This window comes from Engystomops pustulosus, chromosome 7, assembly GCF_040894005.1.
Source record: "Engystomops pustulosus chromosome 7, aEngPut4.maternal, whole genome shotgun sequence".
Classification (NCBI taxonomy): Eukaryota; Metazoa; Chordata; class Amphibia; order Anura; family Leptodactylidae; genus Engystomops; species Engystomops pustulosus.
The window spans coordinates 21,589,062-21,613,811 of record NC_092417.1 but is presented as its reverse complement, the minus strand read 5'-3'; the positions used below and the strand labels follow the sequence as shown (position 1 = coordinate 21,613,811).

Here is a 24,750-nt window from a genome sequence, read left to right as displayed (position 1 = left end):
GTATATGTTGTAAATTTGATGTGTATCTACTGTATGTGTGTATATGATGTGCATATACTTGTGTGAATAAATGTATGAATGTGTAGACACATGTATAAAAATGATTGCACTTGTGTAAATGTGTGTGTATAAATATGTATTCGGAAGAGAAGGGGGCCCCATTCAAAGGTCTGCTATGGGGCCCAGCCTCTGCTGGTTACGCCCCTGGCTGTGCCTGCACTAGAGGACACAGAGGGGAAGAGATATTTTCGATAGCTGGGTCACAGAGGGGCGGCCTCACACTACAAGAAGCTAACAGTGAGGAAATAAGATCCGTGAGTTTCTATTTAACCCTTTTCTTCCTGTTTGATGGGATACATTGTATAAGACTCCATCATTCTCTCCTTTCTCCTCCACAGATGTGGTATATGGATGACGTGTTGTTATAGTGTAACAAGTCTGCGGATATATTTACTACTGGAAATGGGGGAATTTTACCATTGTAGTTCATAGAGAGGAACCTCTGTCTGAATTCCTGGGAATTTGGTGGCTGAAGCCGTCACATCCCTTTGTGGAGTCAGGATGTGATACATCACAGGATTCTTACTTTCACTTCACAGATGTTCCACCCACAAGAGCTGGAGGGGCGAGCGCTGCAGGGGATTTCTTAATGCTGCAAACAGCAGGTTAATTCTATTGTCACAGCTCTGATCTTACACCTTCTCCCTGGTAAACTGCGCACCCCTTATACTGTTTTTCTCCTAAATTTTTGTATGTTTTTATCTCATCGTACAGGGATCTCATCATGGATCAAGGCTCAGAAATGAGTGTAATAACTCAGGATGACGGTGAGTGTTCCTCATCTTCCTTTGTTCTTACAATGTTGATACTATGATATGGCTGTTTTCCTGTTTGGGTCATTACATGTATATGGAGCAGTGAGCAGGATATTACCGCCATACCGTGCACTCATAGCTGTAGGGGTGCAGTGTCTGCTGGGTTTCCTTTTCCTCTCACCATCTGTACATACAAGTCATTGGGGCGCATGTATCATAGTTTTTCGGCTGCCACTTTTTCATGTTTCCTCAAGTTGGCTACATAATCATTACAATGTATCTTATGTTTTACCCTTATGTGATACATGTGATGAGTTTCCTGTTTAGTCTCACTTTGGCGACATTTTGTGGTGTGCGTCTTTTTAGTCCCAAATAGTAGCTCCCAAAAGTAGGCCTGGATCTAGTATGATCTGTTTTGGGACTTATTAGGTGCAGGAATGGGACAATTTCAGAGCCCAAACGTCTCACAAGTTGTACAAACATCAGGGCTACAAGGATAAATATGGCTACTGCATAAAATCCCGGAGGCAGCTATCTTAGGTATCTCTGCACCTAAAAAGTCTCAAACCGCGAAAAGTCTCACAAAAAGTTGCACCAAAAAAAAAAAAGAAAAGAAAAGAAAGCAATAGGAGTGATACATGTCCCAAAATGTGTTGCCCTGAGATAATAGAATAGAATAATAGCTTTATTATCCCCATAAATCGATACATACACATAGATGTACAAATATAAATAAGTAAAAAAGAACATTTATCACAATTAAAAATCTATCAATCAGCAGCTCCCATCGTGTTGGCTCGTCCAATCACAAAAGGGATAAAAGAGAATTTAAATCTATTAGTCCTACATTTCAGTCGCTAAAAGTGCTGAACCCCCCCATTCAGAATAGTGCGCAGTGGGCTGGATTTATTGCTTGAAATCGAATACAATTTGGTCAACATTCTAGATCACAGAACTGTCTCCCAGTTTCCAACGGAGCACCCACAATTGACCCTTACTTTTTTTTAAAAAATCTGTTGGCGTCTGCAATGCTCACAACAGACCACAGCGTTATAAAGTGCACTCACAACTACAGATCGATAAAATCCAATCAGCCTCCTACGCTGGACATCAAACACCTTAAATCAGTGATGGCCAACCTTTTAGTGGCCGAGTGCCCAAAAAGCAACCCAAAACCCCCCTTATTTATCGCGAGGTGCCAACCAAAAATTTAAGCAGTAATTCACTGCTCCCTGTTCTTCAACAATCATATTGGCCTCATGAGGACAGCAACACAGTAGAAAGATGGAAAATTTGCATCATATTACCGTAGCTTCTTTCCAGTGTCCCTCTGTGTACAGAGAATCGTGGGGCCAGCAGGAGGTCCCCCAAAGATAATTTGGACCTTCCTATTCATTCTTCCTCTTCCTACAGTCCCAAATAGCGAAGCAAGTATCAAAATATGACTGAAAGCAGCATCTTCTAAGTTGCTTGGAACTGCAGGAAGATTCTTTGAGTCCTGTCTGGTGTGCTGGGGCGATGGTCGGGTGCCCACAAAAAGAGCTCGGAGTGCCGCCTCTGGCACCCGTGCCATAGGTTCGCCACCACTGCCTTAAATGATCTGAGGAAGAAGAGTCTGCCAGATGCCTTCTTATATACCTTCTCTGAGTTGATATCCCATCAGGGTACACTCCCAAATATTTATAGGTGGAGACCTGCTCCACCTCAACATCCCTAATCAGAAAGGATTCACGCTCCCCCTTTCTAGTTCTCATAAAGTTTATCACCATTTCTTTCATTTTTGTTAAATTTAATTCTAGTCCATTCGCTCCACACCAAGTCATAAATTAATCTATGGTCGAGCTATACTCCTCCAGATCTCCCTGTTTTATGCACCCAATAATTGCAGAGTCATCCGAATACTTGTGTATTAAGCAGTCACTTCCGTTCTTCTGAAAATCTGTGGTGTAAATGGTGAACAGGAAGGGAGCTAATACCACCCCCTGTAGGGCTCCAATGTTACTCCAATGATAGAACCAATTTGCACCCTTTGGGGTCTTGCTATTAGGTAATCAAAGATCCACTGTATTAGAGTAGGTCCTACCACCATACCCCTCAGTTTATGGCATAGTTGTTCTGGAATGATTCTGTTAAATGCGCTTCCAAAATTTAAAAAAAGTATCCTGACCACCGTGATGACAGTAGACCCTGTAATGCAGATGTAAAAGTGCATCATCCACTTCCAATGTAGGTTGGTAAGCAAATTGAAGGGGATCAAGATATGGCAGCACAACACCGGGCAGATGCTGTAAGATGAAACACTCAAACACCTTCATTATTATTGGAGTAAGAACAATTGGCCTAAAATCGTTAGGTTCTCTAGGGGCTTTAACTTTCCCAATGGGCACTATGCTGGATGCTTTCCAGAGTGTAGGCACCTCTCCGGTGGTCAGGCTTTTGTTGAATAATTTACAGGACACTGGACTAAGTTCCCTCGAGCACAAGCAAAACTTTAGCACTAATGCCATCCGGTCCGCAGATTTTTTAACATTTAATTTACTTAATTCCCTACACACATCCTCATCAGTAATATGAAGACCTGTCTCCTGTACTAATTCCCTGGACTCTTTATCCCCTATATCAGGGGACCAACTAAAACGTTCAATATTGTCACCCTCTCGGCCCTCATCTTCACTGGTGAACCTGTTAGAAAACCTATTTAAAACCTTCTTCGTCTGTAATCCAGTAATGAGTTTCATACCTTTCCACACATCACTCGCCTGATCGCCTGCTAGTTTTTGTTCCAATTTTTCCCTATATCTTTTTTTTGCACTCCCTTATCTTATCCTTGACCTCCTCCTAAACAGAAAGCTTTATACTTTCACCTTAGGAGTTCTCTTAACTCCTTCGTGACAGATGGCTTTGAATTTGGGTAAACTTTAATATTCTTGACCGGCACTATAAATCCTACACATAAAATATAGAATCTAGATACGAGCCTAATTTGCTATATCGCAAGCTGCAGTCAAAAAGGCCACTCGATTCACCATCCCAATCATAAACATGTGTACATAGGTGAGGGCATTTAACCCCTTAAGGACGCAGGGTTTTTCGGCTAATTTCTCGCTCTCCAACTTCAAAAATCCGTAACTTTTTCATTTTTACGTGTACAGACCTGTGTGAGGGCTTATTTTGTGCGTAACAAATTTTACTTTCCCGTAATGTTATTTATTTTAACATGCCATGTACTGCGAAGCTGAAAAAAAATTCCAAATGTGGAAAAATTGAAAAAAAACCGTTCACGTTCTTGTGGGCTCAGTTTTTACGACTTTCACTCTTCGCTCCAAATAACACGCCTACTTTATTCTTTGGTTCGGTGCGATCGCGGTGATACCAAATTTATATAGGTTTTATTGTGTTTTAATACATTTTCAAAAATTAAACGAATGTGTACAAAAAAGAAAAAAATTTTTTTGCCATCTTCTGACGCTAATAACTTTTTCATACTTTGGCGCACGGAAATGTGTGAGGGGTCATTTTTTGCAAAATGAGGCGACGTTTTCATTGCTACCATTTTGAGGTCTGTGCGACATTTTGATCATTTTTTATTTCATTTTTTATGTTATGTAAAAAGGTGTAAAAGTCGCATTTCGGACATTTGGGCGCCATTTCCCGCCTCGGAGGTCACCGCCGGCCGTAACCGTTTTTACATTTTGATAGATCGGGCATTTTGGGACGCGGCGATACCTAATATGTCTGTGATTTTTACTGTTTGTTATGTTTTATATCCGTTCTAGGGAAAGGGGGGTGATTTGAACTTTTAATATTTTATTAATTTTTTTTATATTTTAAACTTTTTTTTTTCTTTTTTTTTTCACTATTTTTTAGACCATCTAGGGTACATTAACCCTAGATGGTCAGATCGCTCCTACCATATACTGCAATACTACAGTATTGCAATATATGGCATTTTTGCAGGTCATACATTACAATGAGCCACTGGCTCATTGTAACGAACCTGCATAAGCCATGTAGCCTCGTGTCAAAAGAAGACCAGAGGCTACCATGGTAACCGATCGCCGCCCCCCGATGACGTTCGGGGGCGTGGCGATCGAAAAAAAGATGGCGGCGCCCACGCGCCGCCATCTTTTAGACGCCGCCCGCGACTTTGCAGGCGGCGTTTAGAGGGTTAATAGCCGCGGTGCAAGCACCGACCGCGGTTATTAGCGGTGGGGGTTTTGTGCAAAATGCAAAAACCCCCACCTCTGTATGAAGAGGACTCAGCCCGTGAGCCCTCTTCATACATCCCTTATACCTCTGCGCCGTAGAGCTACGGCGCAGAGCGTTAAGGGGTTAAAACATAACTTTTAATGTTGCGGTTAAAAGAAAAAAACACCAAAGTGAACCATCACATAAAAATATAAACCAGAGAAAAGGCTGACCAAAGTCAATTGGTTGGTTTCTCTGTGAGGTACAGCAATCATCCACGTTTGATGCAAACACAAACAGCATAGGCTACAGCAATGGACTAGGCCAATGCCAATCCATGTTTGCTGACCACTGTCGGTTTCCCTGCAGCAGGACGAAAAAACTGGCATTATTCCACTGAGGAAAGTTCCACTGTTTGTGGCACTGGAAACGCGTCGGGAACGCTTTTTGAATATAGCACCCATAGGGCTTACTAGGGCAAGTCTATGATTAGGGAACACCTGGGACTGTCCTTGTGAGGACGGGAGCTATACCTGGGAAACTAGGGCGAGTGGAGTAGAGGGCCGACTAGAGGCAGCGCATCCATCTATTCCTTACCACGATGTGCCTGAGACCCATCACCTACAACCCTCGTCTTGTCCTACCTCGGGATGGGTGAGATCTGACCAATTTTTCTATTTTTACCTGAAGTATTTATTGATACATTTCCCCATCCAGAGTCTATAGTTTTGATGCTGTATGTGTTTGCGTAAGGATCCACTTTTTCCTTTACAGGTTGGCAAAACGTACTATTAGGCTATCAGAGTTCATATACTCTATGCTGTTTGTGTTTGCATCAAACGTGGATGGTTGCTGTACCTCACAGAGAAACCAACCAATTGACTTTGGTCAGCCTTTTCTCTGGTTTATATCTTTATGTGATGGTTCACTTTGGTGTTTTTTTCTTTTAACCGCAACATTAAAAGTTATGTTTTAAATGCCCTCACCTATGTACACATGTTTAAAATATAGAATCAGTTACTAGGGCACATTTACTTACCCGGCCGCTGGAGTTCACAGAAAGTGCATTATCTGTGTATAATGCGCTGTGCAGGGAGTCACTAAGATCATGTGCCCGATATCCTGCATGTGTTGCTTCCCCACTCAGGTCCGCCAGAGTTCACCTTCTTCTTCCTGGTGCATGTAAGTGCTTGATCTTGCGACACAATTTGAAAGTTAAATCCCGCGCTCAGTCCAAATCAGTCGGATCGTCCGATGGCCTGCCCCCTGATTTCTGTCGCAAGAAAGCACCACAATCTGATTGCGTGCGTCACAACCCCCTGTTAAATACCTGTCATAGCGGTGCAAATCCCGAAAAAGTCAGAAAGTCCAACGAATGTGCGTCCGCGGACCTTAGTAAATAAGCCCGTCTGTGTCCACCCACACATTGACATCCCTCTTAGACTCAAAAACAGGTCCCAATCAGTTACTTCAAAACAGGATTGTAGTTTGCATTCTACCTCCTCTGTCCACAACCTGTTGAGTACGAACGATAGTCTATATCTCGCCGGACAGTACTTAGGATGTAGCAGAGTTACATTGTGGTCAGATCTGCCCAAAGGTGGTAAGGTTACCTGGCGATAAGCATCTTTTACATTTGCAAACAAAAGGTCTATCACCTTCCTTCCTCTTGTAGGATTCAGGACATATTCGGAAAACCTAGGTAGAATCTTACTCCCATCCACATGGCTGAAATCGCCAGTGACAATAACCAAGCCATCAGGGTCCCTGCATTGCATATCACCGACCCCACCCTGCAATACTTCACTGACGATTTCCATAATTGCAGATGGCGGATTGTACGTCACTAATGATGTAGCATCTGCAATGCGCTCGATTATTGTAGAGGCCGCCGTATATCTTATTCACACTATGGTAATAAGTTACATTTTTTTGGGTAAACCACACAATTGGCTATAAATCTTTGTGGTAGACTATTGCCAAATATTGTTGTAACGTGTGACTATTAAAAGTTTTAGTAAAGTAGACAATCCCTTTAAACCCTTGGTGCATCATAACACCCGAGGTGTACGTGTGGTTTTGGTGCTTCCCCATGTTCATGTATGTGACAAAAAATTGCACAGGCGCAGTCTCAACAGTGATCCGTCTAACCCGCTGGATGATGCGACCAATAGTAATGCGATTGCATGGTGTAGATGGGTCACTATGGTAATTGGGGGCACAATAATGGCATCATGGCTTATCTATTAGTCATTATGCAGAATTGGGATCCGTGCTATGGAATAAAACCCAATGAGTGGGCTACACACATGCTAAAAATGGAAACATAGAAAAAGCGCAAACAACATGTGTAGAGTAGCTAATGAACAAGGAATAACTTTATTGAAATTATTTGGACAAAGGACAAACATCAACAAGACAAGACTATTATAAAATCATTTAAAAGGGAATGCACCCTAGTGCACCCATATATACAAAATCCACTGGTGCCCGGCACCTGATAATGTCGGGTTAAACCAGACCTAGGCCTCACAAAACCATCCCACCAAAACAATGAAAGTAGACGCCGAGCATGCGTCTGTGAGTGAAAAAGATGTGAGCAAAATAGCTGTCAGACAGTCCAGCCCGAGGGTATATAATGATGAGAGCACAAAAGTGCAAATAAATCCTCTGTGCTGGAAAGGCTGAAATGCAGAGACAAACTCACTGAACGCCGGTCTTGGCTGTGATATTTACCGGGGGATGTGGAGGTGTGGACCTAGGATAAATCGCCCCACGCGTTCCGCCGCGTATCGCGGCTTCCTCAGGGGTGCCTTGCTGACAAAGTACCCAAACCTATATACCTGTGCTGGATGCAGTAGATGGGCGGCCGGTGTGTGTCGTGACCGCGCCGGAATCCGCGTCACCGGAAACAGGGAGGAGCCCACCGCGGCACGGCGTCACTTCCGCTGACGCGGCAGACCGACCGCGCACGCGCGCCTCCCGTCTCCAGGCAACGACAGGGACGCCAGTGAGTATGTGCTGGGTAAACAATAATAAATGTGAACGGGATGTAAGAAACAGGGAAAATTGCAGCCGATTAGTGAAAGTGGGTGTATCCAAGAATCTTAAGCTCAGAAAATACTGTACACGGCTAAAAGATGATAAACATAAATATAAACATAAAGTGCAAGAGTGCATATATGCAATAAGCAAAGTGCATGTGCCTAGGAGATGAACAATCAAAATTTATCCCAGCTGAATCTACATGATCAAAGAGCACCACCACACTCAGACCAGCACATATCCCTGCATGGGCCCATGCACATTCATCCAACACTCATACCAAAACATGCAAGCAAGCATGATACTCAAATCAAAGAATATTTCATGATAATTGCATCACAGGGCTGAACAGGTTAAACAATGGTGTGGTAAAAATGAGTACAAAAAAATTTTTTTGGGGATACTTAGTTTGTCACAGTGGCCAAACATATTATAGATGGAGGACTTGTATATGGTCCAGATACACCAGGGGGTAGGACCAAGAACGTGGGAGGCGAATGTCGGTCTCCGCGAAGTAATCCTGAGTTGTGCAGACAGCGTACAGATCTTGAGGGCCCGGAGTGGATGAGATCCAAGAGGGCTTTTTGTAAAATCAAATTATGTACCTAAAGGTAATGGAGCAATGCAGGGTTAGAGTAGAACCAAAAATAATACCAAAAACTAATAATAATGATGAGCCGGGAGGTGGCAAAGCAGCCAGAAAAAGGGAAAGAACAGGATAGAGGGAAAGGAGAGAAAGAGAGGAAGGACATAAAAAGGAGAGAACAGAGGAAAGGGAGCAGTGAGTGGAAGATAGCGAGGAGGTAACCTCGAATGTATGTGAAGGCCTTGATTAGAGTAAATATTGATCACCATGAGTGAGGCCCCTCAGAATGGCCCGGTGCGCTGTGTGACCGGGTTGCGGTGATAGTGAACCAGGTGCCTGCTGGAGAGTGAGGGTGGCAGGATGCCACCTGAATAATAAAGGGGTGCGTGACAAGTGGTGCAGGGGATGTGCTAGGGAAAGTGAAGTGCGCGTGCATGTATGAGGAGGGGGTCACAAAGGCAGAGGGTGGCCCGAAGTGCAAAGCAGTTGTGCGGTGTAGTGAGGAACAAAAATCGGTGACAGGCAGTGCTAGGTGCTGGTGAGGCCGCGGTATGGGCAGGAAAGGGGACGAGCAAGAAACAACGCACAAGGAGGGGGGGGGGAAGGGGAGGGGAGAGGCCCAGAATGGGCAGGCTGCCAGGAAATGTGGATACCTACTTTTTGTAGAAACCGGAGAAGAGCATATCTTCGTTCATCCCAGACTGGACATTCATATTCCCCCTGTACCGAAGATGGTTGCTAGACGAGCCAAAAATTTGCATGACAGTTTAACCAGAAGTCACTTCCAACGACCCAAGAGGGCAATTGGACATGGTCAACGACTTCTTGGCACATATCCGTGTGGAGACTGCACGGTTTGTCCCCTGATCCTAAGAGGTGACAACATTCAGAATCCATCTGACTCTAGGACTATTAAACTCCGAGCATATGTCAACTGTCGGACACGGTGTGTCATCTATGGCCTCATATGTTCCTGCCCCAAGATGTATGTGGGACAAACGGGCCAGGAGGTACGCAAAAGAGTGCAGAAACACATCTCCACGATTAACAACGCGGAACGGGATCTCAAGGATGGGAAACAATTATCCACAGTCGCCAAACATTTTCTCAGTGTACATAGAGGTGACCCTTCCAGCCTAAGAGTTATTGGCCTCGACAGAGTGCAATCCAATATAAGGGGAGGAGACCCAACCCCGGCCCTGCTCCGACTTGAAGCCAAATGGATATTCGAACTGAAAACATTGGCTCCTTTGGGGATGAACGAAGATATGCTCTTCTCCGGTTTCTACAAAAAGTAGGTATCCACATTTCCTGGCAGCCTGCCCATTCTGGGCCTCTCCCCTCCCCTTCCCCCCCCCTCCTTGTGCGTTGTTTCTTGCTCGTCCCCTTTCCTGCCCATACCGCGGCCTCACCAGCACCTAGCACTGCCTGTCACCGATTTTTGTTCCTCACTACACCGCACAACTGCTTTGCACTTCGGGCCACCCTCTGCCTTTGTGACCCCCTCCTCATACATGCACGCGCACTTCACTTTCCCTAGCACATCCCCTGCACCACTTGTCACGCACCCCTTTATTATTCAGGTGGCATCCTGCCACCCTCACTCTCCAGCAGGCACCTGGTTCACTATCACCGCAACCCGGTCACACAGCGCACCGGGCCATTCTGAGGGGCCTCACTCATGGTGATCAATATTCACTCCAATCAAGGCCTTCACATACATTCGAGGTTACCTCCTCGCTATCTTCCACTCACTGCTCCCTTTCCTCTGTTCTCTCCTTTTTATGTCCTTCCTCTCTTTCTCTCCTTTCCCTCTATCCTGTTCTTTCCCTTTTTCTGGCTGCTTTGCCACCTCCCGGCTCATCATTATTATTAGTTTTTGGTATTATTTTTGGTTCTACTCTAACCCTGCATTGCTCCATTACCTTTAGGTACATAATTTGATTTTACAAAAAGCCCTCTTGGATCTCATCCACTCCGGGCCCTCAAGATCTGTACGCTGTCTGCACAACTCAGGATTACTTCGCGGAGACCGACATTCGCCTCCCACGTTCTTGGTCCTACCCCCTGGTGTATCTGGACCATATACAAGTCCTCCATCTATAATATGTTTGGCCACTGTGACAAACTAAGTATCCCCAAAAAAATTTTTTTGTACTCATTTTTACCACACCATTGTTTAACCTGTTCAGCCCTGTGATGCAATTATCATGAAATATTCTTTGATTTGAGTATCATGCTTGCTTGCATGTTTTGGTATGAGTGTTGGATGAATGTGCATGGGCCCATGCAGGGATATGTGCTGGTCTGAGTGTGGTGGTGCTCTTTGATCATGTAGATTCAGCTGGGATAAATTTTGATTGTTCATCTCCTAGGCACATGCACTTTGCTTATTGCATATATGCACTCTTGCACTTTATGTTTATATTTATGTTTATCATCTTTTAGCCGTGTACAGTATTTTCTGAGCTTAAGATTCTTGGATACACCCACTTTCACTAATCGGCTGCAATTTTCCCTGTTTCTTACATCCCGTTCACATTTATTATTGTTTACCCAGCACATACTCACTGGCGTCCCTGTCGTTGCCTGGAGACGGGAGGCGCGCGTGCGCGGTCGGTCTGCCGCGTCAGCGGAAGTGACGCCGTGCCGCGGTGGGCTCCTCCCTGTTTCCGGTGACGCGGATTCCGGCGCGGTCACGACACACACCGGCCGCCCATCTACTGCATCCAGCACAGGTATATAGGTTTGGGTACTTTGTCAGCAAGGCACCCCTGAGGAAGCCGCGATACGCGGCGGAACGCGTGGGGCGATTTATCCTAGGTCCACACCTCCACATCCCCCGGTAAATATCACAGCCAAGACCGGCGTTCAGTGAGTTTGTCTCTGCATTTCAGCCTTTCCAGCACAGAGGATTTATTTGCACTTTTGTGCTCTCATCATTATATACCCTCGGGCTGGACTGTCTGACAGCTATTTTGCTCACATCTTTTTCACTCACAGACGCATGCTCGGCGTCTACTTTCATTGTTTTGGTGGGATGGTTTTGTGAGGCCTAGGTCTGGTTTAACCCGACATTATCAGGTGCCGGGCACCAGTGGATTTTGTATATATGGGTGCACTAGGGTGCATTCCCTTTTAAATGATTTTATAATAGTCTTGTCTTGTTGATGTTTGTCCTTTGTCCAAATAATTTCAATAAAGTTATTCTTTGTTCATTAGCTACTCTACACATGTTGTTTGCGCTTTTTCTATATCTATTAGTCATTGACTGACGTAGGCCCGTGTAAGTTGCCTACCAACCCTTGTCACACAATACAACTAAATACAATATTTAAAACAATCACAAAGAAAAGTAAAAAGAACTCAAAAACATCACATATTTATCAAAAATAACTTGTGACCTGTGTTCCCAAAAATTGATATAAAAGAACTCTAAACACATATTTGTTGTATCTGTACAGGCCATATCTATTATTACTACACTATGTAACATATTTTTGTGTAAATGGTACCTTCTCACAAAACTAAGCTCTCACGCAGTTTTGTTAATGGAAAAATCAAAACAGTAAAATGTACCCTGGCGATCAAATACCCAAATGAGATGGAAAATGGGTTGAGGCTTGGGTTGGCTGCAACTTTTCATAAACTGAAATATGTGACTGGATCCAGATCTCCATGACAGCTTCTCATCTTCTCCATCTTCCTTGTAGGACATCCCCACACTGAAACCCTAAAAATAACCATGTCAAGATACAGCCTACTAGAAAAAATGCCCCACACTGTGCCCTAAAAAAGTAATCAGACTATACCTGAATTCTGATCGCTCATATTTGCATCTGTTCTATTTCAACAATATCCTTCCATTACAGTGATTCATTGTATACAATAGTTTATGTGCAGTGGTTAGGGGTAGCCCCAGCACTATGCTGTGTGGCTTTCCTCCGAGTCTTCTGGTTTCTTCCCACACTACAAAACATAGGTTGATTAGATTGTGAGCCCCATCGGGTCAGCCAGGCATCGTCAAGGTGTACCACCTGTTGCTTCTCTCCGGATGGTAAGGCTTGGTGCACTACTTTGGGGAATAAGTCTGAAGTGTTAGGGTCTGCAGTGAACAGTTACCTTCTTTACTAAATTTAGGTACAAATTAATATAAGGAAATCAAAGGGTTGACTTCTGAAATATCCTCTATGTCAGGAAAGGCCTGGACTAGCTGTCCCTCTCTTTCTCAGAAGGCTGGTACCCTGGTCAATGGCATTTTATCCCCATCTAAGCTTTTTCTTCTGCTTGTTTAGCTAGACTGGCAGTCTTCTCCTCCTAGCTCTGATCCCTAACTACAAGACACTAGGGACTGGGACTGTTCTCTTTATATACCTTCTATTTCAGCCCAATCAATTACAAATCATTCTCCCATAGAACAACATTGAGTCCCCATAATATGCCATTTTAAGGAAGAAAGGCTGTAAAGTGGTAAACAACTTTCCAGCCAGCACCTGTCATTCTAAAAGTCAGACTGTCTGCTTTTCTGGTCACAGGGGGCTGCAGACCCTTCTAAAATGATCCGGGACAGGAATAATGTATATAAAACGCTGTTATGTTCTGGAAAACCTTATGTTGGTATCTTCTTTATTGGGTAGATGGCGACACCAAGAGGTTTTACCAGCGGCTTTGTCAGTATGAACATCATGTCCTGAGGATGACGTATGAATATTTCCAAGACGATCTGCTCTACATCATCCGAAAGTTGAGTCTTCCTTCACTCCTGCATGAGCTGACCTCCCGAAATATCCCAGATCTTGAGGTGAGAGGAGATGATCTGTAGTTATGTACAGTACAAGCCCAGTGTGTTCTCGTGTCATAGTAAAATTTTTTATCTGCTCTAGAAATTCAAGCCGGGTACAGAAAACGATAAAAAAACATTGATCAGAAATTTACTAGAAGATATTTTCCAGAGAGGAAGACAAGCTGTGACGGCGTTGTGGGTCAGTCTTCATGTCTTACAGAAGTATCAATGTACTCAAGGACTGAAAGCTGTGCTGGAGGAGCTCCATCAGAGAGGTAATATCTTGTATAAGATTCATATTCTGCATCGGTTCCACATTCGTCCAGGGGTGTAGATGTTTGTATAGTGGAGGGCATTTTTCTCAGGTGAAAGGGAAAGCTCCTCCATGTGCCACACACCATCACTTACCCTCTCTAAGTCAACAGGGCTCATCAGTGAAGAGTATATGTAGAGGACCTGTTACGTGAGGACCATGTGGATAGAACTGAGAAGAAGAGGCCCTGTCTCAGCCCATGTGACATGGGCAGCAGAGGTCCTGTGCTGTGTGGCTTGTATGGAGGAGAAAAGCCTAATTATAGCCTGATTATAATATCCCATAGTATTAAAATTCATCAAGCTTGCAATATACAAGAATGTGAAGAATGAATGTGAATAGGGGCCGTAGAAGGGTAATATGATGGATATGATATCACGTAAAGAAATTGGAGTATATGGACTGTATATCTGCTCACCCTATGGCCCCAAATGGTTTGAATATAGAACTGCGCTTAGTCCGGATTCCATGTTGCGACTGTACTCCATAGGCTGAGGCTCCTTGGTTCCAGTGGCGTCTTGCACAGGACCCCTACAAACCCCTACAAATCTGTCATTTCTTATTAGGTGACATCCTAGTGGAGCAAATCCTCCTGGATCAAGATGGACACCAACTTCTCCCAGAACTGAAAAGTAGGTGCACATTGTATTGAAGGCTCATTGAGACTTTTATTGATATGAAGCAGTTTTGTACGTCATTACTACAGCCGTGCGTGGGCTTCCACGTTGTGGAATAAAAGCTTGTGGACATCTCTTGGACATATAACCATGGACATATTCATGGGGAAATTGTGATAGATTTGTTAGCTGATCTAAGGTGCCACGGATGTCCCACAGATGTCACAGATCACCAATAATCATTGCTGAAGATCCTGTTAAGATATAATCCTGATATCTACCCCCAGTTCCATCTAAATATTGTATATGGATTTGGATTTTACTGCAACAAGGTCACACGGTAGTTACTTCTTGGAGGAGTTCCTGTGTAGGTGATGGGAGATCAGTGCAAAGGGGGCAAAGCAGAGTACGGTCTGGGACAAGCAAAGGTCTGGGACAAGCAAAGGTTTTGAATTTTCAAGGTACAAGCCAAAGGTCAAAGCTAGCAGAAGAAATTCAAGGTTAGCTGAAGCCAGGGTCATCACTAAAGCTCTATAGGACATAAATGCAGATCAAAACTTCAGGAGTTCATTCTGTCATATTGGGGTCTGGAAGGATGTTTTCTTCCCACAATGGGATAATTGGCATCTCTCTCATGTGATGTTATGCCTGTCAAGGATAACAAAACAGATCCCCTTTGTGTAGAACTAATGGTCTAGGATCCAATATTGCTCAGACACCTTCCTATAGGGAAAGCCTATTATGCTTGGTGGGAGACACTTTAGTCATTATTGTAGGGCATCTTCCACCAGGATGAAGGACTGTATCCAAATGAGCCTGAGGGAATCCAGGTTCCATAAGTGTTAATAGAGCCTGGAGCCCCTCAGGCTCATTTGCATACAGTCTTTTATCCTGGTGGTAGATCTCCTTAAAATTACTGCATATACCTCAAGAGCCAGGAGGACCACAGATCTTATTCTGATATTTGCCCAATGGAACTAAAGTGGAAACTATCTAAGGTGCTCATAATTATAACTCGGGATGGGCCTTCTTTCCGTTTGTTGCTTGACTATACATTTATTCATCCAACGTTTAATATTCAAACTTATTTTATGTTTTTTTTTCTATAGACATCCAGAGCCATCACAAGAAACACTTATATGAAATCACTCATGAACTTCTAGAGAACAATCCTCCACGATGTAACCACGAGGAACTCAGCTTTTCCTTCTGCACACGTTATGTGAACCTCATCATATTCTCCACTGATCACTTTAGGGAACGCTATGAGAATGAACTCATAAAGACCGGGCTAAAACATGACGAATGTTTAAAGAAAAATAAAAACGAATTCCAACACATTTCTCCTGACAAGATTTTCCGCTGGTGCCATGAATCCAGACTTGTACCACATATGGTGATGGTGAGCGGAGTGCCCGGTATAGGGAAGACCACGCTGATGCAGAAGTTTGTCTATGACTGGGTGAAGGGAGATCTCTATCAAAGATTCTCCTTTGTCTTTTTCTTTAAATTTCGGGAACTCAATAGACTGGATAAGGCAAGTCTGGAGACCATGATCCTCGGTCAATATCCATATCTGTGGAAGGAGCTTGGGAACATCTTACAAGACCCTGAGAAACTTCTCTTTATATTTGATGGATTAGATGAAAGCAATCATACAATGGACTTCACATCCCACCACTTGTGCTCAGATCCTAAAGAGCCTAAAAATTGTGGTCAGATTGTGGTTAGTTTGGTGAGAAAGTCTCTTCTTAATGGCTGTTCTGTACTTATGACCAGTCGCCCGACCAGACTGGCATCAATAGATTGTAAGGTTTTCCATCGAATTGTAGAAATCATTGGATTTTTTCCAAAACAACGACAGACTTACTTTGAAAATTTCTTCCCTAATCTTGAACTGGCAGAAAAAGCTTTTACGTATGTGAAGCAGAATGACACATTGTACACGTTCTGTTACCTCCCGTCCTACTGCTGGATCATCTGTACAGTATTATCTAAAAGCTTCCAACCAACGAGTAATGATCAGCAGGTCTCATTATTACCCAAAACCGTGACCCAGCTCTTTGCCATATTTGTCGCCAACATCCTGTCCAATCACAGCCTGGAGAAAAGTGGCGCCCAGAAGCTCCTGCAGTCCATCGGATGGTTGGCAGAACATGGAGTCATGAATCACAGGGTTATTTTTGATCATCGAGATCTGAATACTTTCTTTTTGGACAATAAGTCAAAACTCTTATCAAGTTTTTTGATAGAATCTGCGGAACCTGTGACCTTTTCCTTCTTACATCTCACTGTCCAGGAATTCTTCTCTGCCTTTGTGTATTATGCTGAATATTCTCCTGAGAAATTACAGAAATCATTAACTAGAGCCATGTCCTATCCTGATGGACGATGTGAGATATTCCTCCGTTTCCTGTGTGGTCTATCAGACGCCTCCACCAGGTCAATACTAACTGAATACCTGGACAAACAAGCAGATCAGGCCTCCAGGGAAGTCATCACTTGGCTGAAGAACCTCATTCTAGAAGAACAAGGCCCAAAAAAAGGCAAAGACAAGAAACAACATCTACTCCGAATATTCTTTTACCTTTTTGAAACCCGGAACAAGGTTCTAGTGCAAGAATCATTACAATCATATGTAAGGATAGACCTTTCTGGAGTTCACATGTCGGCTGTAGACTGCACAGTGCTAGCGTTCATCATGGAGACCTGCACGTATATAGAGGATCTAGATCTAACTGGATGTTCTTCAGGTCTGGAAGGGTTAGAAAGACTTGCACCAGCATTACATAACCTGAATTATCTGAGGTAAATACATCTTACTCTCTGTGGTATTAAACAGATGTATTTGAGGTCCCAAACACATATTTATATCAGTCCACCCCTCAAATTATGATGCATCTTTCAAAAAAGTCTCCCCACATGGATACACAGTGTAAGACTCTTGAGTCCATAATGTCTGATCTCAAGGAATACAAGTAGTTCAAAACATCACATGGTATAGTATAGCATAGCAAGTTGGGTTTTTCCTGTCTCTGAAATGACTTACTGTCCACTTGGGTTCCATTGTTACCATTTACCTTGTTCTTAACGTAAATCGTGTTGTTTGACTTCACCTGAGAGGGTAATAATGGTCTTGATTTTATGTGTCCACCCAAATTTCTTCTTATTCTTACAGTTTTTCTGCTAATGATCTACAAGAAACTTCCTGCATCCATTTGGCGTCTGTATTAAGGAATAACCCCTCCTTGAAGATACTTGACCTGTCAGACAACCGCCTCTCTGGACCTCACTTCCGAGACTTGATGGAAGCCCTGTCCAGTCCAGCCTGCAGGATAGAGGCATTATTGTAAGTATAAGGGATGTGTACACGAGACGACACGTGGTATACAGGGTGTATATGGATATTTTATGTTCCACACTATTAGTTTAACTTTTGTCTGGGCGTGTATATAATCCTATCATGTGTGATACTGTCTGCCGCCATGTCATCCATATATGTCATCCATATCTCATCTTTTTTCTTAGTTTGTCTTCTTGTTATCTACAAGACGTGTCCTGCACACACTTGGCATCCGGAATAAGGAATACTCCCTCCCTGAAGATTCTAGAGCTGTCTAATAACCGTCTGGCTGGTCCTTACCTTAGTGACTTGATGGATGCTCTGTCAAGTCCAGTCTCCAGGATAGAGACATTATAGTGAGTATAATAGACCAGGGCATTAGTGAGTAGACTTCAGTAGGCTACCGACTACAGCCAGATATCCAACAGTAATGATCACCCAAATCTCATCTCTTATTTTTACAGTTTGGATGGTAATGATCTACCAAACGCTTCCTGCACCCAGTTGGCCTCTGTGGTAAAGACTAACCTCTCCCTGAAGACCCTTTACCTGTATAATAACCGTCTGTCTGGTCCTCGCCTCAGTGACTTGGTGGAAGCTCTCTCCGATCCGGCCTGCAGGATACAAGAAATACGGTGAGTATAAGAGATGGATGGACACGTGTGGGAGACAAGACAATATTGTATAGATTCTTCTACAGACTGATCAATTTACTGTCTAACCTGAGGTCGTTTTATGTTCCAGCATGGGGGACAATGGATTTACTGAAGAGGAGGAGGAAGAATTACAAAAGCTGGAAACACGCAAACCAAAAATGAAGTTATATTACGGATCAGGGGAGAAGGTGAATTCCTGTCTGTCATGAGTTGATAACTGGACAGTAGGACATTCAATGATTATGAGTCTACTGTGCATGGATTCCCTGTATTCTGAGTTAAATAGGTGCCCAATGTGTCCCAGAGTGCAAGGAATTCTTCATCTACAAAGGAGTCACTGCACTTCACAGGTTACTCAAAGTCATTTGGCTACTTTTAATACTGGCGTTTCATGATTTTGTTTTATTCTACATTCAGACAACTGTTTATTTTGGCCTTCAACTGTCTCACAGCCTCCATAGACTTACGTTATATGCGAACACTGTGTCAGACCAAACCTTGACCAAGCTGGAATTTTGGTGCGGCCTACCAACTCCCACTACTATTCTCCAAATTTCATGGAAGTGTAAAGGGGGTGTTGTAGGGGCCCTCAGTTTGTTGGTTAAACTTACTCCGTGCAGCTCAACATTTGAGCCCTACTATAAACTATGCTCTCTGCTCTACCACTGACACTTGTTGATGGTCCTTTGTCTGCCGCCTACAAAGTGTTAAAGTGGTGGTATTAGTGATGGTGTGTCTGTCCCTCATATGTGGTGGTCTTAATGTTGATGTAGCTGTCTCTAGGGTCACTGTACCTAGCGGGTCAATCCTACCAGTCTATACCCTAAGCTGAGGTCAGGGACAACACATTGGGATTTAAGGTGCATGTGATCGTAGAATAGAAACAAGGAGAGGTAGGCCAACAGGTGAGCTCATGGCTAACTGTTAGATCCAAGTCATGTAGATCTTTGTTCCTTTCAGACCCAAATGTCAAATTCACACAAACGTATGGGGGACATATGTATGGCTGCAAGCTTGTAGCCGTACATTCATTCCCCATAGACGGCAATGGCCTACGGGGCAATACATGTCCTATCTTTCTCCGTGTCCCCTGTGCATCTCTATGGAGAGGGGGGGTCACCGTAGCCGGGCGGGCATGTATTCGTGTAAATGCAGCCTAACACTTTGGTTGATAAAAGTACAATATCCACACAGTGAAGGTGCTTCACTACTCCAGTGTTCCTCTGACAGTAAGCATTCAGGTTTATTGTGGCCCTTCTCATCCTTAGAAATCCTAAGCCTTCCTTTGCTTATTTCAAGAAACTTGTTGGTTCTTCCAGGTCTTATAAAATCCGGGGCTTTCACCCTGTTGCACCTTTGGACAGTGTGCTGACCAAAAGAAGGAATGTTCCTGTGAGGTTTCCCTTTTTAGGTGTGAAGATGCCTGGTTATATATTTCCTGTTTCTGCAGCTTTTGAAAGCGCTTCTGGTTTGTGCTGGAGCAAAGGTTTGGGTCCACATCTTGTTTTTTCCTGATGTTACAAGTATACAGCAGAAGAATTCCTAACCTATACGTAAATATATGGGATATGTCGTCATATGCAGCCCCTCCATCAATATATTCTTGCTCATCCGTCAAATGGACACCTTTTCTTACAGCAGTCAGCAGGATGAAATAGCTCCTCAATGACGTGTGACGTATTAGTATATTACATGTCTGTTACGGGAGCATGTAGAGGGCCCACGAGTTGATCCCTCTCCAACCAAGCTATTTTTTTCTGCGTATTGCAGCAAACACGCACTGGTAACACCCGTAAGCTAGCATACTTCAGGGGCAAAGCTTTTGACAGCAGTCATGAGGGAGTCGCCATATTGGTTTTGGTTGTCGCTCCTGGTGACGTTATCAAGGACCAACGATCCAAACAATGCCACATTTTCGCCATTTTGCTAAATATAAAATAATTTTATAAAAAGTGATCAAAAGGTCATATAGTCTCCAAAACGGCAGCTTTTCCCTCAATAAATGACACCTCACTATAATGGCAGGACAAAAACAAGGACAGTGAGCTCTGGCACTGAGACCCCCTACCTACTTATTGGGTCCCCCCTAAACGGAGGCCAATAACTGGGTGGCTTTCCCTCCCTGGGTAAGGTGTGAACACGTAACAATAAAGACAAACACACACAATAAGGCGAGGTATACAATCCGGGTCGGCAACAGCGGGGAAAAACAATAACCAAATCACAATCCAAATAGAGAAGTTGAGACACAGGCAAAAAATCAGAAACCAGAACTAGAGAATACAAGAGAAGCTAGTGACACAGCAAGATAGCAGTGTGACCAGCAAGGAGTCAAAGCTAAACAGGACACTTATAGGTAACCAAGGCCCTGCCACAGGTGGAAGGAGCAAGGAATTACAGATCCACAGTGTTAACTCTTGCAAGACAGAATCAGTGAGGAGAGTGGCATATTCCGACGATTACCATTTTGCGCCGCATTTAATAGGGGATTGTGGCGCACGTGATCTGATTTTGGCGCATCGGCGCTGGCTTTCATGCAACAGAAATGGGGGCCGTGGCCACCGGACGATCCAACGGATTCGGACTGAGTGCGGGATTTAACATTTAAATTGTGTCACAAGACAATTCACTAACATACACCAGGAAGAAGGTGAACTCAAGCAGACCTGAGCTGGGAAGCAACAGATGCAGGATATCGGACGCACAATCTTTTTGAATCGCGCTGGACTTCATCTTCATCGGACCATCCTGATCGGGGATCACGACAGGACCGGGTAAGTAAATGTGCCCCAGTGTTTCCTAATCCTACCAGCACTGACAGATGAGACAGCAGATGCAGACGTGACATTCACGACACTACAGAAGCTTTTATTTTTTTTAAATGTATTAAAACACAATAAAGCTTAAATTTCCACATGATCATGGAATCCCCATGAATGTAGCAACCCAATGCATAAAGGACAAGATTTTTGTAAGTGGTGAAGTAGTAAGTGAAGAATGAAAAATAAGAACAAAAAATGGCCAAGTCGTTAGTATCCAAGGGGATAGTGAAACCTATGTATTTTATCCTGTGTTTCCTGCTGAGCTTGACCAGCTAGAGACCAAAAGAATACTCCTTGCCTTCTGTCTGACAGTACATTTCTATGGGCATGTTTATTGTGTACATAGGGATCATTGGGGCCTATGATGTCCAAGTGCTAGAAGCACTTATACATTTTCTCTTTTGTTGCTCTCTAGACCTTTCAATTGAGTTAATCTGAATCACTCATCTTACCTACAGAAACCTAAAATTACAAGTGCTATGTTTCCCAACAATTGGGATTTTCTTGGCAACTCATAGGATGCAGTTTACAGTTGTAAAAGATCCTTTCCTACATAAAGTCTGTATATTATTATTATAAATCCCATAGTATAACAACTTTAAAAAAGTAAACTACGGAATATATATTTACTAAATATTAAATTTGCAAAAGTGGGCATGCAAGACGTGCCCATTGCGGTACCCTCCTACTGGAAATAAAGTAATTAAAAATACAAAGGATGTATCCAGCAAAATTGGTTGTGAGAAACTAGGTGATTCTAATATTCAAAAATTATTATAACAGTTCCTCCAGGGGTTGACACTGAAATGGCTTCTGGAAAAGTCGGAGACTGGAGCGGCTTCTGGAAAGCCAGAGTCAAGCGAGACGGATGTAAAAGCCGACCTCGAAGTTGCTGGGAGTCAAGCAGCTGATGAAGCATGGAGGCAACTCTGCCTAGTTGTTCTTCACGAAAAATGAGCTGCCGGGACTGCTGGGCAACTACCCCGGAAAGATCAGCCAGCAACTGATGAGAATCCTTGGCAGAGTCTCTGATCATGGCGGGATCCATGGCCGGATCTTACTGTCACGGTACACAGACAACAGAACTAGATCCTCTGTGGGAAAAGTCCGGAAGGAGGAGTCTGTGGACCAGTGGACCCTCTGGACCACGGCGGAGATGAAGGTGGTACTAGCCGACACCCGGGACCAGAGTCTAAGTGGCACTTGGTCTTCACCAGAGCCCGGCGCAAGGCGGGATGGTCTAGCTGAGGCGGGGTGCCACCAGGTCAGTCCACGGGTGCAACTAGGCCCGTGGTGGAAGCCAGGGATAGCAGGGATGTAGGAGGAAACAGTCCAAGCCTGGGGTGGCAGCAGGAGTGCGGCTTGGATTCTGATGCAGTTTAAAGGGGTTTTCCCATCAAAGAAAATTCTCAAATCTCCCTGGTGATGTTTACACATAAAGATCATTTTTGACCACTTACTTTACAATTTTACGCCGTTTTATTGCTGTTTTAGCTCCTATCACTCAGTGATGGTCAGTGTAATATTCCAGGGTGTGGGCGGGGCCTCTCTGATCAGACACTTCATAATCCCTCTTTGCTATGAAATGTTGTGAGCTGACAATGTGCTTATATTATTAGGGTGCAGGTGTATATAAACTTTCATTTACCTTCTGAACATTTTACTAGTTTCTGACACATAGAAAGAGAGATGAGACAGATCAGAGATCATGAGAACCATTAGATGCCTATTGCACACAATGACACAGTCAGCTATGCTACATCTCTGCTATTCCACAGCACATTAGATCTGCTGTGTCTTCCTCCCCATCCCCAGATAAATAACTTATCTGTCAGTAGCTTGTAGTTCTCCTCAAGCTGCTGTCGGCAGGAAGTCAGTGTCTGTATCAGTGTGAGAAAACTCTGTCCAGTACTGCAGAGGCGGGACTAGAGTGTAGGGAGCGAAGAGAGAGAGAAACTCAGGTTTGGAGAAGCCATCTTGAATTTCTGTGTCACAGGGTCGTGTCCAGGGGCAACTAAAATTGTATACACCAGGACTGATAGAGACAGGTTGGAATTATATTTGTGAAATGCTGTATTTTTGTTAATAACAGTGAATTAGAGAATGTGTTATTTTGTTATACTGAGTACATGTTAGAAACTTGTCTTCGTGGGAATACTGTCAAGTATACTTTTAGACCTGAATTCAGTTGGTCTTAAATTCCTTTTTTTTTTGGATGCATGAACAATTTCACATAGGACCACGTTACTTCCTCGAGGCCATGCCCCTTTGTCGGACGAGAGGGAAAAGTGAAATAAATTGTCTAAAAACCTTATAAATGTTCCAGAAGGTCTTTAGACAGTTTTTTCAGCGAAAATCCGCCAGCAATGCCCTCTGGCACAGGTGATAAAATAATCCCCCACATTTGAGTCTAGACAAAAAGCTACAACCAGATGGCAGTATTACTTTTTCTACATCCTTTTTTATTCTCAAAATCAACACTAGGTGGCCTATTTTTGTAAGATTTCAGATGAGGATAAACCTACAGCTGAGAGCAGTAGGGGGCATATGTGAGCCATACAACGTTATCTGTATATAGCGATGAAAACAGGAAAACAGCTAAGACAAATCCTGCCATAGTCCCTAATATAACTACATTTACTCATAGTTTTAGATATATTTGGGGTAACTATTATAAGCAGAATTCCTCATCAGCATAATTACTCATCTTACCTACAGTATCAAACCATTTTATAGGAATCTAGGCCGGATCCATATATTTTCTATCAGCAAAAATAAACTGTCAGAAATAGGCATGCAAGACGTGCCCATTGCGGTACCCATCTGCTGCGGCACCCAGAAAATGATGCCGAAGATAGGTTAAAACAAATTGTTTGGGAGAAACGAGGTCTCTCTTGTATTCACAAATGATTATTACATTTCCGCAGCCCCAGCAGTTGGCACCTAACTTTCTCAGGTTTTAACAGCAATTTACGGGTGTTTTCATCTTTATATTTCACACATTTGAGACACATTTCTTGCAAACGTAAGATTTTAAGGTGGATATATATATGTATATATATGTATCCAGCAAGTAGACTGAATATACACAAAATCAACACTAGTTGGTGCATGTATGTAAGACATCTGGTCAGGACATATCCACAGCGAAGAAAATGCAAATTCCAAACACTAGGGCGTGTGATCAGTACAACTCAGACACACAAATACCTTGTCAGGATATAGGTGTGGACCAAGCAGAACAGCAGAATTTAATTCTAAAACATAATAACCACTAAACATTACCAATAAGTTAATGCAATATTAGAAACCAGTGTGTTTGAGGATACAAGGTTAGGTTTTGCTAACAGTAATCTCAAGGATTGTCCACATTATCATGCTTGATAAAGATTCATTGCGAATCGAAACGTCGCGCTTATCACGTTTGGATGCACTTGTAAATAAATCCTTTTGAATTTTGACCTTTGGTGCTGTGGCTCCCTCCTTCAAGATTGCTGACTCCTGGTTTCCGGCATCAGAAACTTTGGCCGCGGGCACCACCACAAATCGATCTACACTCTAAGATAGATTGCTGTCCTACCT

At 43.4% G+C, this 24,750-nt stretch overlaps 1 protein-coding gene and 1 long non-coding RNA gene across 2 annotated transcripts in view; one reads left to right on the top strand and one right to left on the bottom strand.

Annotated features, from left to right (window-relative positions):
* Positions 1–18,306, bottom strand: part of LOC140069400 (uncharacterized) — a 38,421-nt gene extending 20,115 nt beyond the window's left edge. Inside the window, exons 1-2 of the long non-coding RNA XR_011848786.1 lie at positions 18,219–18,306; positions 17,611–17,675 (exon numbers count right to left, since the gene is read on the bottom strand). This is a non-coding gene — a long non-coding RNA (uncharacterized lncRNA). The remainder of the gene's footprint in view (positions 1–17,610; positions 17,676–18,218) is intronic.
* Positions 156–23,297, top strand: LOC140069399 (NACHT, LRR and PYD domains-containing protein 3-like). The gene is made up of 11 exons (XM_072115067.1): positions 156–314; positions 399–665; positions 775–827; positions 13,272–13,435; positions 13,518–13,692; positions 14,297–14,362; positions 15,457–17,155; positions 17,526–17,696; positions 17,876–18,046; positions 18,155–18,325; positions 18,435–23,297. Exons 3-11 carry the CDS (start codon positions 785–787, stop codon positions 18,553–18,555), a joined length of 2,781 nt encoding a protein of 926 aa, XP_071971168.1. The 5' UTR covers positions 156–314; positions 399–665; positions 775–784; the 3' UTR covers positions 18,556–23,297.
* Positions 23,298–24,750: the final 1,453 nt, after the last annotated feature.

Excerpts from the sequence above, each read along its gene's own strand:
- LOC140069399 (XM_072115067.1), top strand. The coding sequence starts at position 785 with ATGGATCAAGGCTCAGAAATGAGTGTAATAACTCAGGATGACG. Across the intron at positions 18,047-18,154 it reads TCCAGGATAGAGACATTATA|TTTGGATGGTAATGATCTAC; the intron begins GTGAGTATAATA and ends TTATTTTTACAG. Across the intron at positions 18,326-18,434 it reads TGCAGGATACAAGAAATACG|CATGGGGGACAATGGATTTA; the intron begins GTGAGTATAAGA and ends TTTATGTTCCAG.